Source organism: Drosophila sulfurigaster, chromosome 3 (genome assembly GCF_023558435.1).
Source record: "Drosophila sulfurigaster albostrigata strain 15112-1811.04 chromosome 3, ASM2355843v2, whole genome shotgun sequence".
Taxonomy (NCBI): domain Eukaryota; kingdom Metazoa; phylum Arthropoda; class Insecta; order Diptera; family Drosophilidae; genus Drosophila; species Drosophila sulfurigaster.
This window is the reverse complement of record NC_084883.1, coordinates 41,417,567-41,433,181: the sequence shown is the minus strand read 5'-3', so window position 1 is coordinate 41,433,181 and position 15,615 is coordinate 41,417,567. Positions and strand designations below refer to the sequence as shown.

Genomic DNA, 15,615 nt, shown 5'->3' with positions numbered 1-15,615 from the left:
AAATTTCAATTTATTTCTGTACCTAAAATAAACCATAAAGGGAAGTGATGAAGATATTAAGAAATTACAAATCGGTTATGTTCTGAGGTTATGTATGATATAAATATAAAGTTAGACATTTATAATCTCCAATATTTTCAAAGAAATAACAACTTATTTATGTTATTAATTTCTTCAAATGTGTTTATAGTTCCACACCCTCTAAATCTTAGAAGTTATTTAAAATCATTTATGTTCATTCTTTTATGAGAACATTTTATAAAAACAGCACATTGTGAAATGATGTAATTATTATTTAACATTATTTGCTACCCCAATCTTAAAATAACTTACAACTAATTTATGCTCGTCAGCAAGTTGAAGGTAGTTTTCCATTAATGCGATTCCCATTTGATAGATTCTTAATGCGCCTTGTTAATTTATGACAATGTTTATTATCTAATCAGCAGTCAGAAGAATTTATGTCATTCGTCTCTCTTGACGCTGCTTCACATTCCGCACAGCTGAAACATGAATAAACCCAAAAAAGAAGAAAATTCACTGTCAAGATTCAGCAAATTTGCAAACTTTAGCTAAATTGCTGACTCAAGGGTATAATGAACACACTCATACCCCGCATTTTGCTTATCAGTTTAGTCACTTGTAAAAGTTTTTGGACTGATTAGCAAAACAAAAATGCATTGGCAAATCATTAGCTACCTTTTTTAGCAGGCAGTTCACAAAGAGTTTTTCTTTCTTTAGAATTTGTTTACCAACTAAGTGATGGATGAGTGTGAGTGTGTGTGTGTGGGGGCTAAAAGTTGTTTGTTAGCCAGAAGACAGCTGTTGTGTCTACAGATATATGTATGTATGTTGATGTGTTTTCAAATAGAGATTAAGGTGTTGTTATTGTTATAGATCGATTCGCCGCCACCTGCGCATTTTGCATTTAATTTGCTAATTAAAGCGTTCGCTTTGTTGTTGCAAGAGAAGGGAATCGAGGTGAAGTGGTCCCAGGACAATGTCAATAGCCTAATAGAGACATGCCTCTCTGACCCCGCTCGCTCTGTCTGATCTCCTTTCTGCTTCTGTTGGCCACTCCTTGTGCCTTTGCATGTCATTGGCTCGTAATCAACCGGTCGAGCGCTCATTTGAACATCCGTTTCTTGTCCCTTCAGTGTCGCTGTGTTCTGTCCTAGACTTTCGTTTCCGTTTTGTGACTCGGTTGACCAGTTAACTAGCCTACTTGGCATTTCCTTCCTCACCTCTCTCCCTCTCTTATTCTCTCTCTCTCTCACTCTCTTTCTCCTACTGCGTAGCTAATTTGTTTAACAAATATTTATGCTGTTTCCCCGCGCTCATATTAATTAGAAATTTTACTCACTGTTTGCCATTTCGATTTATTATTCTTTGCTGTATTTTATGTAAACATTGCCGAAATATCCGCACAAAACAAAAAGTGTTTTTCATTTTTCAACAAGCAATACTCTAACACACAAAGCTTGTTGCAGTTTAGGTCAAGTATAGCAGAATATAAACTCACTGAATAAGGAATCTTTCAGAGATAAAACTAACGTTTATAAAGTGAATCTTTATAATTTAAAAGTTACTTATATTCCAATGTATGGTTTATTTACTTTTATTTAAGATTTTTTGTATTAAATAAAGTAAAGTAGATGAAGAATTTGACTATATATATTTTTTAAATGAAAGTCTCTTCAACATCTTATGTTTATTTTGAATAAAGTGAAGAAAGAAAGATTTATTCAGTTTTTTTTTTATATTAATAGGCTGTTGATGTTTAGAATGCTCACTTTCATTTGAAATTGTAAATGTAATCAAAAATTAAAATCAATTGAAGCAAATTTGTTCCAATAAGTTAGCTTCTAGAGTTCTGTTTTTATTCAAATCTACAATGATTTAACTTCACAATTAATAAATCAACTATCTACTTAATTGCGACCCTCAAACTCAATTAGCAAAATACTGCTACAAGTATGCTAATTCCTTATTAAATTCTTAGCTATTTGATAGTTGATATTGAAAAAAAGTGTAACAATATTTGATAATGTTTTCAGCAAATATCTTATTTGCTTGCTGTTGTTATTTGTACTCTGAATTATAAGATATTCTATTTAAATTGAAGGCAAAAATGATATGTTCGAGAATAGTTAACAGAAGCAGAGCAAATCGATGTCAATATTAAGCATACGCCTATAAAAGCATTTAAGAGTATTTTAAATTGATTTGTCTTTCAGTTCTAAATTAATATTGAAAGAATAATTTATTTATTCTTGTGCTGTGTTGCTTTGAACTATTCTCAAAGCATAATTTATACTTAGAGAATATTTTAAGACCACTTAGTGGGGTTAATATTAAGTATACGTTTATTTACAAAAAGTGTAGAAACTTTTGATGGTATTTTAAGAGATTTTTTCACTTGATTTCAGTTACAAAGTTTTCAATTATAGAACAAAGCATATTTTATGAGATAGAGAGGAATTTATAGTTGCATAGAAAAGCCAAGAGAATATTACGTATACGCCAATTTTGACAATTTTTTGCCAAACTTCGCAATATTGTAGGAAGTATAATAAAATTTGATAATGTTTAAAATAAATATGATATTTGATTGCTGCATTGTTGATAAACTCAATTATAAGCTTTTCAATTAAATATTAAACCAAAGTCAAGTCTATATTAAGTATACGACTATTTTTTGAACATTTTGTTAAGACTTTGCAGCATTAGAAAAAAATTAGAGCCTTTCGATAATGCTTTAAATTGATTAAAAAATTTTCTCATTCAAATCGAATACCTTATTTAAATACTAAAGCAAAGTGAAGTCAGTATTAAGTATACGACAATATTTTAAATTTTTGTTAAGAACTTTACCAGCATTGCAAAAAGTACAAAATCATGTGATAATGCTTTAAATTTGTTTATAAACTTTCTGGTCAAAGTTTAAGTAAAGTGAAGTCAATATTAAGTATATGTATATTTTTCAAAATTTTTGTTAAAATCTTTCATTTTTGGGCAAAATAAAACAACATTTGAAATTTCTTCAATTTATATCGCTGTTAATTGATAAACCAAAAAAAGTCAATATTAAGTATACGTAATTAAAAAAATCAGTTTTGTTTTAAAGTGCTCAGCGCTAAAATTCTTTGGCAGAGCATTTGCAAGTCGCTTAGCATTCAGTTTGTCACTTGTTCAACTTGTGTTCATTTATCTCGTTTACGTTGATGTTTCTCGTTTTGCCATTTCTCGGCCGGCTCTCGTTTCCTCGCTTGCCTCAATTAAAAACTGTGTGCTGTGCTGTGCTTCGCGCTGTGCTGTGCTGTGCTTCGATGTGCTGCCCACATGGTCGTGTTGCGTCCATATTTTCGAGATACATTTTTTTAAGACGCCATAAAAGTCGAAAAAATGACAATGTCAATGTCTCAACTGCTTTCGAGCTCTCCGCCGTTTAGCCCTCTTGTGTGTGTGTGTGTGTGTGTGAGTGTGTGTGTGTGAGTGTGTGTTTGTGTGTGTGTGTGTGTGCTACTGACCTCCAGCCATCGCGGGGTTGGGGGCATCATAAAAAGGCCCCCATAGACAGAGAGAGATGGCGATATAAATATATAGAGTAGGAGAGCGAGTAATCCGAGCAGACCAGACAGACAACAACACATCGAACACAGAGAACAGCAGAGAACAGAGTGCTGAGAATGTGTGTGTGGTGGGCGCCTCTCCGTTTGGTCATCAATTATAATTCTCGCATCGAAATTCACTTTTATGGTGGCGTATACTTGATGCGAATGTCTCGCGAGATATTTTGTATTTTAATTATGCACAATTGATGCTAAATTTGTCACGCTGCAGCTTCCGGTATTTAATGCTCTCCCCCTTCCTCTCTTCCCCCTGTTTCTCTCTCCCTCTCTCTGTGTGTTTTTCGCTTGTTCTGTTTGCTGTTCGTTCGCATTGTTGACGTTTTCTTTTGTCATCGACGGACCCACACCCAATTCCAATTCCGATTTCAATTTTCAATTCCTCTCTCGTTCTCAAATGAATTAAAATTTTCAATTGAATTTTCGCCGCTATTGTCCGAAGCTATCAATGCATTCAGTTTTTGTCTGTCCGTTAGTCAGTCTTCCAGCCGCTTCTTCCAGCCGCTGATTCTCGGTTCCATGTCGTGCCTGTCGCGTTGACTTTTGGATTATAATCTTTATCAATTTGTTTCGGAGGCGTCGCGCCAGTTTTTGCTCAAGTGTCTTTTGTGGCTGGTGTCAGTTTTCTCGAAATGTGCTCGTCATTTTCTTACCCAGCGATAATCCCACAAAAGTGATAAACCTCTACAAACAGAAATTGTTTTAAACTTGCAACTGTATAAAGTGCGTGACTGGATTATTCTAGTATTTATTAATTGCTTAAAATGTAATTTTTGATTGGCGTTATTTAAGTCGTTGTAGCTTTTCTCTTTTGGCTGCATTTCGTAGCCGAGGCATTCAATGAGCTTTAAGCTTCACTTTAGTATATCCCTTGAGCTTTAATCAGCTTAATCATATACATTTGAAATCTGTGATAAAACTTAAATATGCCTTTATACATATATAGTTTTCAATATTTTAATGATAAACTGAAAGTAGTTAAAGAAGCTTTAATGAGCTTTTGGTGTATAAATTGCCTTGTTATTCAACAACCTTTTCGTGGCTAATACTATTATCAAATAAATTGGAAATGTGAAAGTGTAAACATATAAAGGCATTTTCAAGACTTATTTATTTCAAAGTCTTGCTTTTTACATTCTAAAGTCTCATTGAAAAAATATCGATAGATTTTAAACAGTTGTGAAAGAATACAATTATTATTATTAGGTAATATTTATCAGTCTAATAAAGCATAACGAAATTGTGTTGAGCTTTCTTGTGTCGATAACTCGAACAAAATGAGCTTAGAATATTTGTTTTGCATGCTTCAATGATATTAATCACCCGCTGACGAAACAGCAGAAATAAAACTAAAGAAAATGAGAAATGATTGATGATTTAAGCCAATGCCATTATGATATGGGCAAGCACCGAGTTGACCGCAAAGCAATAATAAAATGAGTTGATTGAAAGCATTCGATGTAATTTCACCGCATATAAAATGCTATTATTAAACAACCTTCAGTCACCCGAATCAATTATGCATAAAAAGCGAAATGAATGTTTTGTTTTACGCTATGATGAATTTCCTTCGATATACATATAAATAATATAAATCTTTTAATTGTACGACGTGTTCAGTGATTCTTTTGTGATATTGTAAAAAGCATAAATTATAATGAAAAACAGAAAAAAAGAACAGCACAATCAAATTTAATAAATTTAACGCACAACACAAAAAAAAAAAAAAAAAAAAAAACAACAACAATAACAAATGCCGCAACGAGTGAAATCATCGAAGAGCATAAATTTTCTTTCCTTACGCACAAATTGAAGAAGAAGAAAACGCAACAGCAAAATGTGTGATAATCAATAATAAGACGTGAATTGAAATCATTAAAGTGAATATGCTTTATTAGCCGATATCAGGAAGATAACACCAACAACAACAACAGCAACAACAAGTAAAACAACAATAACCAGCAAATTGTGATACAAAGTCGAGTGTAAATCAAAGTTTGTCTTGTCGTCACAACAATCACAACAACAATAAATAAGTGAATAAATAAAATAAATGTTTTAAGGGGCCACACACACATACACGCACACACATATCGCACACATTCATATTGCATAAAGTGCGATAACGTTGAAAGAGCAATAAAAACAGATTGCGTGCTTAAAAATACATGAGAATACGTGGAGAAGGATTCGCCAACTATCAACAATTCCCATAACTGCCATTAATTGATGCACAACGTTGATGAAAGCTCAAGAAACACACGAACAACTAGAAATACAGCAACAACAACAACACCAAGAACCGAAATAAGAGACGCAGCAATAACAACAAAAACAACAACAAGAACGCTGAGCAGCTTAGAAGCGACTTCAAAGCCACGCTGATGATGGGCTACATCATGGGTTGTGCTTGTTTCAAAGGTATGTCGACCTGTGCTATGCATATGAAGAAGCGCGCATCGTTAACACGCGCGCTCTCTCTCACTACAACCCTACTCCCTTCCTCTCCCATTCATTTGTCGCGTTTCCTTCCGCTCATTAGGCAACTCATATCTATACAGCGACAGCGCTGCAAGCAGCGTCTTTTTGCGACGCACAACTCATCTTCTGCTCTCTCTCTGTCTCTCTCTTTTGCGTTTTGCTTTTTACGCACTTTCGCATTCTTGGCTTTTGCCAACGTCATAGACGACGTCACAAAGCGTCGCGTCGCCAGTCAGTTTGAGTGCATGCGCACGTGTCGCAACAATTTACGCTCATTTACTCCCGCTCTCGTCCAGACTCCCACACCACGCTCTCCCATTTGCGTGCGCTCTCTCGGCGTGCTCTCTCTCACTCGCTGTGTGTTATGTTTATGGCACTGTTATCAACAGTTTTATGGCAGTCGCTCACAGCTTCGCTTCGCGTTGCTTTTGTGTGTGGACAGCGCTGCCCGTTTTATTGCCCTGTAAAATCTGTGTGTGCAAAATGCATGAGATTTTATACTTGTCTTATATTCCTCTTTCTTAGCGTGTGCTTGTGTGTTTTCTTCTTTATTTCTTGTCGTTTGCTTTTTGCCTTAAAGGATTTGAGTGCGAGTGTGACTATGTGACTGAGTGTGTGTGTTCGTTTGTATGCGTGTGAATCGCCCGAGTGCAAAGTGATTTTTAGTTGTCTTTTGCACTTTTCTAGCGCAATTTCTGCTTTATGCTTTAGTTTCATTAGCTGCTAAAATATGTCCGCCCCGCTTTTATAGTTTACAGTTATCATGCGTATTCGGACTGTAAAATCTTATCATTATTGGAATATTGAATGTTTATAGCTTAGTTTGCTGCTCATAAAACGTTGCAAAGTTATTTTCGCTTCTTCATGTTAAAGAGTATTCAATGAGTCCATCAGTTTTATCAAGTCTGCAAATATTTCTTTTATTTTTAAAAATAAGAAAAGTTTTGTATATATATTGAATATTTATTATTATGTGTTAATAAATATTCCCATTTATATAAAATTTTAAAATAGGAAAAGTCTTGTTTATTAAAATTAATACTTATTTTATTATGATGTGTCTATTAAATGAAGAATTCCATATTTATTGTAGTTTCAAAGATAGAAGTTTCATGTTTTTATTATATATATTTTACTCTACTAACTTTATATTCTGAAAATTTCATAAAGATCGCTGTGAAAATTACCTGAAAAATGTCATTCAAATGAAATGCAAATGTTGATTTAGTTTGTCATTTAATTTTATGATTGTTGACATTAACATTTTAGTATTTATCTATTATCTTTAAGATTCCACCTTGACATTTAGCTGAAATATAATTTGCAGCAACTTGTTTTGCATGCGGCATCTTTGAGAGTGAACAATAACATCAACTTTTATGTTTTATTCAATTTAAAATAAATGCTCTTATCAGTTTTATAGACAAACTTAGTTGCACAAAGTGCATGCCATAAAGGTATACTAGATACTTACACTTGCCATTGTTTCGTGTGCATGGTGCACAGTGCAACAAAAATGTGGCACATACGGGAGCAACCCAGATACGTCTCTGCCCCAAACACACACTCACACATTCTCAAGCCCTTAACCTTTCACATTTGCGTGTCCTCTGTCGCTACGAACGGCGTTCTCAGTTAGTTTGATTCAATTTTAACGCTATTTGTAGTACGGTTGCAATTTGCAGCATCCGCCTCAAACCCGCACCGGCTATCGCATGTGCCACCGACTGTGGCAGGAAGTGCAAGGCGAGACGCGCAGCACGCTGCCATGACGAGTTGCTCTCTAAGTGCTTGGCCCATTAAAGTATGCAATCATTTTGCGGTTAGCAAAGGATACGAAGCTTCTTCCCCTCTCTCTCTCTTTTTGCTTAAGTACTCAACTAATGTTGGTGCTGCCAATCCTCACAGCAGCGCTGCCAACTTAATATTTGCTGTGCTCTGCGTGTGGTCTGATTTTAATGGCGCTGCCAACTCGCAACGCAGCTTGCTTTAATCTTTTTTTCATTCATAAACAAATTAGTGCCAAAATTTTGTGGTCCACAATTAAACAGCAAATGAAAATGAAAAGAAAACTCAGATAATATCTCCCCTCCTTTTTCTTCCCTCGAATACACCTAGAAATCTTTGCAGCCACCGCCTTTGCGGGAGCAGAGCGCATAAATAAATAAATAAACAAGCGTTTAATTGAACCGGAAATTATTTTTGTGTGGGCGTCGATTGGATCTCCATTGATGTGTGTGTCTATGTGTGTGTGTGTAATGCATGTGTGCGCTTCTTATTAGAATTTATTGTGCTCTAGTCGCAGTTATTGTTGTTGCTATTGCCATTTGCTTTGCGTTTTGGCGCTTCAACTTGTGTGCTTGTGCTTGTTTTTTGACGTAACTCGTAAAGGAATGCGAAGCGAGATAAACGAGCGAAAGAGAAGGGCAATGAGAAAAGGGGTTGCGGGTGGCGTGCCAGCTGTGAGGATATATGACGCGCTAGTTGGCAAGCTCGCTTATTGGTTATACTCTGCGTCCGTTGAGGAATATTAAAAATAATGCCAAGGCAATTGGCTATGAAATTCGCATTACACTTCACGGTACAAAATATTTGGAAGAGAAACTATTTCTTAAAGTGTAATAGTTTAGTGTAATAGTTGTGCTTTTTAAACAAGTTGGCAGCTCACTATTTCAATATAGTTGCAACTAGAATTGTACTTTATATTAATGGAATGAATGTGAATATTTTTGATTTCATTACAGTTTGAAAGTTCTGTAATATACAAAAAACTTACTTAAAATTCGCAATAAGTTGGCAGCCCATAAATATCTTAAAGCTTTTGTGGTGCTCTAATTTGAGCTGCAATGAATTCCCTTTACAATGAATTGCCAAAAGTAATTCCTACTTTTTTTGACAAGCCAATATTTTCAAATTGAAATATGTACATTCTAATAATATTGTTAACATAAGTCTTCTTAAGCAAGTTGGCAGCTCTTAGCTGTCTTAAACCTATTCTTTAATAGTCAATACAATTCAATGTCTTATACAATTTAATGCTTTACCTTTTCTCTACATTAAATATATTTTATTTGATAACATATATGTTAAAGATTTTCTTTTTAATATCCAAAAAAATTATCATTATATATATTTGACTTTTTAAACAAGTTGGCAGTTCACAAATATAATGATTAAAGTAACTTTAAATTAAAGTGTCATTCAATGCATTTTATTTTCTCTTCACGCTGCATTAATTATTATTTATTTGATATCAATTAATTGCCATAGGTTGTCTCTCTTTTTTTTGACGTACCAATCTTTTTGATGGCCCAGATAAGTTATCAGAATGGACTTTATTATTGCCGGCGAACGTTTCTATAATGAGATATGCAAATAGTTATCTACAATTGACTAATAGAATATTACTTTTTCCATTTATCTATTATTAGAGAATATAGAGTATCCCGAATTCGTAGTGCCAATTAGAAACTAGTCTATTTCTCTGCGGCTTTTCTATTAATATGCAACGTCGCATTAGCAAGTTTCTCGCTCTTTCTCTTTCTCACTCGCGCTTTGTCGCTCTGTGCGCTAAATTGCCGTTGAAGCTCGTTATATTGCATGTCTGCCGACGTCTATGTAAATGTATCTGTATCTGAATCTGTAGCTGGCATTGTGAATGTATCTGTATTTGTATCTGTCGAAGTGTGTGTGCGTGTTCGTTCTCTTTGCTGGGCTTGTATTTGAGTTTGCTCGGTTCGCATGCGGCATTTGACTTTGGCTACACAAACTTTTGCAACTTAATGTAGTCATTGCCTTAAATGGTTTACCCACTTGTTGAATTAAATATAATTTACAAGAATTTCTGCCGTTCTTTTGCAAACACGCAATCTTACGATGAATTACTCTTGCGCTGCGATTGCGATTGTGTTAACGATTTGATTGACAACAGCGAATTTTATTGAAATATCCAATTCCAAGAAGTTTGTCGTTTGACTTAATAAATAACCGAATGCTGAGTTTTGATCTTCGAGTATTTATGTTTGCTCTGGCAGCATGAGTTTGCTTTTGCAGAATTGTGTGAAATATTCTGTTGATTTAAAGATGTGTTATATATTGTTCTATATTTCAAAGAGTTTCATAAAAAATTTTAATATATATTAAGTAGCTCAATTTCTTCCGAAAATGGAAAAGTCGGTATTTCAATACAGCTAATACAATTTATCTGAAGATTTGCTTGGTCAGATTAGAATCCTAGAAGTTATTAAAGAAATAATTTTGCATGGGAAATAATGATATTTCATTCGGGTCTTTTTTTAATCAATATACCAAATATAGTTTATGGTATATTATTATTTTTTTTTACAATAAATGACTTTTATTACCAGTATATTTTAAAAGATATCAATATACCATACAGTTCGGAATATGTTTATCAATTTTGTCGGTATATTATTATTTTAAGAATATATGACTTTTTTATCAGTATATTTTAAATGCATATAAATATACCATATATAGTTTTCGGTATATTTTTAAATTTTTATCAGTATATTATTATTTTATAAAACTATATTTTAAATGTATATCAATATACCAATTATAGGTTTTAGTATATTTTTAAATTTTTGTCGGTATATTATTATTATATTTACAATAGATTACTTTTATACCAGTATGTTTTAAATGTAAATCGATATACCATATATAGTGTTCGGTAGTATATTTTAAATCAATATACCAAATGTAGCTTTCGGCATATTCAAAAATGTTGTCAGTATGTTATTAGATAGATGACTATATACCAGTTTAGGAATATAAACTCTCCCTAAAGATATACTAAATTGAATTAAAACTGAAATTGTATTTAAATGAGTGCAGTTATTTTCCCCTCCAAGATACTATCACTGTAATGAAGTGTTGCATATTTACACTATTTATTTGTCAATAATTACTTATTGAATTGTAGCAATAAATTATGTTTAGATCCGCTCGTGTTGTCTAGCTTGTTGAAGAGCTTAATTATATGCCCGAAAATTGTGTTGATGCGAGTGTCGATGGCAATCAGAGCGTGAGCTGAAGAAGACTCTTTTTATGGCTGGCAACACGAAAGCAGCGACAAGAATTTTGCCTGTCACGCGATTATCAGAGCAGTGAAACATTGTTGTCTCCGTGTTTGCCACATCACGATAAGCCAGCTGAAATGCTGCTGCTCATTGTCCTGCCAAACACACACACATGCAATTCGCTATTCCCTCTTCAGTTGGTGGCAAATGTCGCGACTAAGCAGAGCATTGCGAGTGACGCTCGTCGAGTACTTTAAGAAGACGAGTCTCAATGGCTTCGGTCTGTTGTACTACAATCGGAGACGTCGCTATCAGCGTTTCTTCTGGTTTCTCTTCATTGCTGCTGGCATTTGCTCTGCAAGCTTTGTGGTCTTTGCCACATTGTTGCAATTCCTGGCACGCCCAACAATCACAGCTTTGTCTACGCTGAGCGTGAGTCAGCAGGAGTTGCCTCTGCCACCGCTGACGATTTGCAGCAGCAACAAACTGAGTCGCCACAAGCTGCAAGCATACGCTGAGCTACTTGCCGCAAGGAGTGGCAACACAACGGAGCATTGGTTGCAAGAGTTGCAGCTGCTGGCAGGTTACTTTAGAGCCAACTCGGTGTCAGCTGAAGCTGCCACCAGGTTGCAAGTTGCGTTGGGTGATAATTGGTCAGCGGATGTGCGTGCACAACTGTTGCAACTGTCGCCGAGTTGTGCCTCTTTGTTGCTCAGTTGCCACATCGATGAAGTCGAGCACAATTGTTCAAGCCTCTTTCGTTTGACGCCCACCATCGAGGGCAATTGCTGCGTGTTGCAAGCCGGCAACATTACCACGGAGCATTTGCAGCTGCGTTTGAATGCGTCGCGCGACGATGACTTTTACCTGCCACATGTGGCACTTACAGCCGCATACAGCGTGCATTTGCCCGGCTGGTTGGGGCGTCTCCATGTGTCAGCTGGCGAATTCAAAGCGTTGCAAGTGCGGGCTTTGCGACTGCAGGCCGATGAACAGCTACGCAGCTATCCAGTTGCAGAGCGCGGCTGTCACTTTGCGGATGAGGCAGCTGAGCTGGTGCTGTGCTTGCCACAGTGTCGCCTGCGTGCGGTGCTTGCTGCCTGCCACTGTGCGCCCTTCTACTACAGCGTCGTGGGTCAACACAATTTCAGTTACTGCAACTTGACACACACGGCTTGCCTGCAACAGCTTGAGGGTGAGTGGAGGGGAGGGAAAAGTGTGTTCTTCGCTCTCTCTCCTTTCAAGGGGGGTCACTCATAAAGTTCTCGACAGCAGCCGTAGCGTCACGTTTCAAGGATATCTTACGGTCAGCACATATCCGGGGCTGACCATAAACTTCTTTTCATCTGGGCAGCTGTAATTGGCTTTCTGCTGCATCTGAGTTGACCTATAAAGGGTGCACTTACGTATGTGTGTGTGTGTGTGTGTGCTTTGGCAGGATACTCAAGGATATAATTGCCAGAGTCAGGTTTAATAGGCTTTGATTGTGTTTACTTTAAATTAGATTGAGAGCAGCTGCTGCTCCGCTGACTGCGAAAGCAATAAAAACTGCATTTAATTAGTCTAATGGCCAAGTTAAGTTTTCATTTGCGTATTTATTTTATTAATGAGAAAGCTATTCCAGTGAACGGCTTTTTCATTTATGATTTAAATCCCCATTTTATTTAACACTAGGAAAAAGGACAGATTTATATTTAGATTGAGAGAGAGATGCAGCGATAAAAACTACATTTAATTTGAGTAACTGGGATTTAAACCTTGTTTTTTATGGAATTTATTTATTTAGAAGCTTTTATTTCTAATTTAAATTTTCATTTTATTTAACACTAAGATATAGGTCAGATTTAGTTTTAGATTGAGAAGGAGATGCAGCGATAAAAACTACATTTAATTAACAATATGGAGAACGATTTCATTTTCCATTTTTGTCAATTAATTTAAAATTTCAATTTTAATTCTATTGACATCGAGAACAAAGACAAGATGCAGCAATACAAACTACATTTAATTAAGTCAAGCGCACTATTCTTTTCATTTGAAATTTATTTAATTATAAACTTTTATTTGCAATTGAAATTTGCATTTTGTTTAAGACGGGAACAAAGAACCGAATAATAATTAGATTCAGAGATTTAGCATAAATATAAACTAAATTAAACTATCTTGATGAGGATTTCCGTTTGCCACTTTTGTCAATTTAAAAAAAAAATATATATTTAGAGAATTGTGTTTAATTTGAATTTTAAGACTGCAATGAAGCGAGCTGCGTTTTATTTTCTTGAATTTAGCTTCTCGAAAACATTAAAGATTGTTTTATGGTAACTTTAGTTTATGGTTTTCAAGTCACCTTTAATGTTTCTGTAAAAAAGAGTTGCTTAAGCATTGTTTGACTTGTCCTATAAACCTTTAAAGACTTGAAAAAGGGTAAAGAATAATATTTACCATTTATTGTATTACTTATATTTTCCATTTAATTATTTATTAATTTAAAGTAATAATATAGGTACCTGTTATTTGTTTCTCTAATTATGTATGTGAAAATAATCAAATTTATAGTTTATGAATAATATCGAATAAGCAAATTACTTATTAATATTCATTCATTTCCATTTTTTTGATAATACTAAAAAGGAGAACAAGTTTTAAGAATGATTTCCATTTAGAATTTGAGTAGCTTTCATCACATATAACTTTCTTCAAATGAAAGTATTTACAATAGCCAAATTTTGTGATTCTTTGCAATGCTGTAAAGTGTAATTAAGTTGCTTGCTTTTGGCTACTCTTCGCCACGAATTGAGCCATGAAGTGTATAGCCCTAGGGCGGGGATAAACAAGGAGTTCCCACATTGAGATTATCAGCAGTAAATGAGCCAAGATGATCCAGGCACAGACTCAGGCGCATGCATAGGAACAACTCAATGTCCCACTTGGGAGGCAATCTGTGATCCCTTTTAAATGAGATTCTCTTGCCACACACACACGCAGCCAACTGGTCGCCCTGGAGCTGTGTCCACTGTCTGCCCGCATGCAACGATTGGCGCTACGAGTTGCGCCAAAGTCTGTTGGGGCATGTGCAGCCGCTGGAGACAAAATTGAGCATACGCCATGGTGGACAGCGAGTGCCATTGTATAGCCAGGATGGTCTCTATCATTGGTATGAGTTGCTCTGTGAGTTGTGCATAATTGGATTTGAGTTCGAATCGAGTTTTAATTATGTTTATGTGATTGCAATTGTTTCTCTCCTTCTCGCTCTCTCTCTCTCTAGCTAATGTCGGAGGCGTTTTGAGTGTTTGCATTGGCTGCTCGTTTATCAGCGGCTTTGAGATTGTTTACTTTATGGTATTTCGACTGTGGCAAAATTGGCGCCATTAAGCGATGGGCAGATGGATGGGAGGAAGATACATATAATAAATATTGCGCATACGCCATATGTGACAGCAAATGAAATTAGTTTTGATTTATTTGGTCGGACATACGCCTAAGTCGTTCGTCAACAGCTTGAGGCACAATGTATCCATCTAAACATTTATCTTCATAGCAGCCACGCCCCTACTGGGACAGGGGCGAGAGCCGGGGGGCAAACTACTTGAAGCGTGTGTTTGAGAGAACAAACACGAAAAAAAAACAGCACATCATTTACTTGAGCGTCAGCAATTGATGAGAAAGTGAGTGCAAAGAAAAAAACAAATAGATTGAGAGATATTTTCATCTAGTTTCACATGGCGATCATTAAGTTTGCAGCTGCGAAAGGTCACCTGATGACCTCCACCCACCAACGTAGTACATAAATACATCAGGTTGCCGTTCGCCTTGCATTAAATTGAAATGAAAGAGATATGTGTGTCAGGTTAAGCACACAAAATCGATAGCTTCTTGTATTCTCAGGTGGATTAGTGACCCATGAATGCTTGATTTCTGTGTACCATTGCCTTCCAGGAACTGCATTTCAGTGCTGCGGTCTCCAAGGAATTCAAGTTATGGTAGTTTGTAGCAGTTGCAAAGGGCTAAATGGCCAGCTGAAATATGCTGCGGCGGACACGAACAAAAATATGTTTACGTTAGCTTGGCTATTGAAAAGAATTTTATGGAACAAAAGATGGAAAAAGTGTGCATAATTCAAGGGAAAAACTTTTGCATTTAAATTAAGAAATTAAAATGAATTTTTCTTAGTAATTAAACAACTTGAATGTTTTAATGATGAAGTGAGATGATTCTAATAAAACAGATGATTAAATATTTATATAGACAATGAAAAAATTTTTAAGAAAATAATTAAAATATAATAAAGAATTCATCCTTTTCAAAAAGACATCTGTCATTAAAGAACAATTCATGTTTCCCAAAAGAATTATTTTAAATACAGTTTTAAATTATTTAAGAATATAATATTATACATTAATATTATTAAATGAATCTTAATCAAAATATTTATTAAGAGAATCTTTTTTATATTATCTACA

The 15,615-nt window shown here is 35.3% G+C and overlaps 2 protein-coding genes across 12 annotated transcripts in view; both read left to right on the top strand.

Annotated features, from left to right (window-relative positions):
• LOC133840839 (phosphatase and actin regulator 4) overlaps positions 1–15,615 on the top strand; it is a 139,639-nt gene that overhangs the window by 67,377 nt on the left and 56,647 nt on the right. The window contains exon 2 of one of the 11 annotated variants that reach the window (XM_062272959.1): positions 5,250–6,050. The exons of 9 other annotated variants lie outside the window; for them this stretch is intronic. In XM_062272959.1, coding sequence (XP_062128943.1) covers positions 6,014–6,050 — 37 coding nt within the window. In that variant the 5' untranslated portion in view covers positions 5,250–6,013. Of the gene's footprint in view, positions 1–5,249; positions 6,051–15,615 lie in introns of those variants that run through there. One more of the 11 variants, XM_062272960.1, reaches the window with a different exon arrangement.
• Positions 11,177–14,722, top strand: LOC133844440 (pickpocket protein 11). Its single transcript, XM_062278424.1, has 3 exons — positions 11,177–12,350; positions 14,141–14,323; positions 14,421–14,722. The coding sequence occupies exons 1-3, from the start codon at positions 11,363–11,365 to the stop codon at positions 14,525–14,527; spliced, it is 1,278 nt and encodes a 425-aa protein (XP_062134408.1). The 5' UTR covers positions 11,177–11,362; the 3' UTR covers positions 14,528–14,722.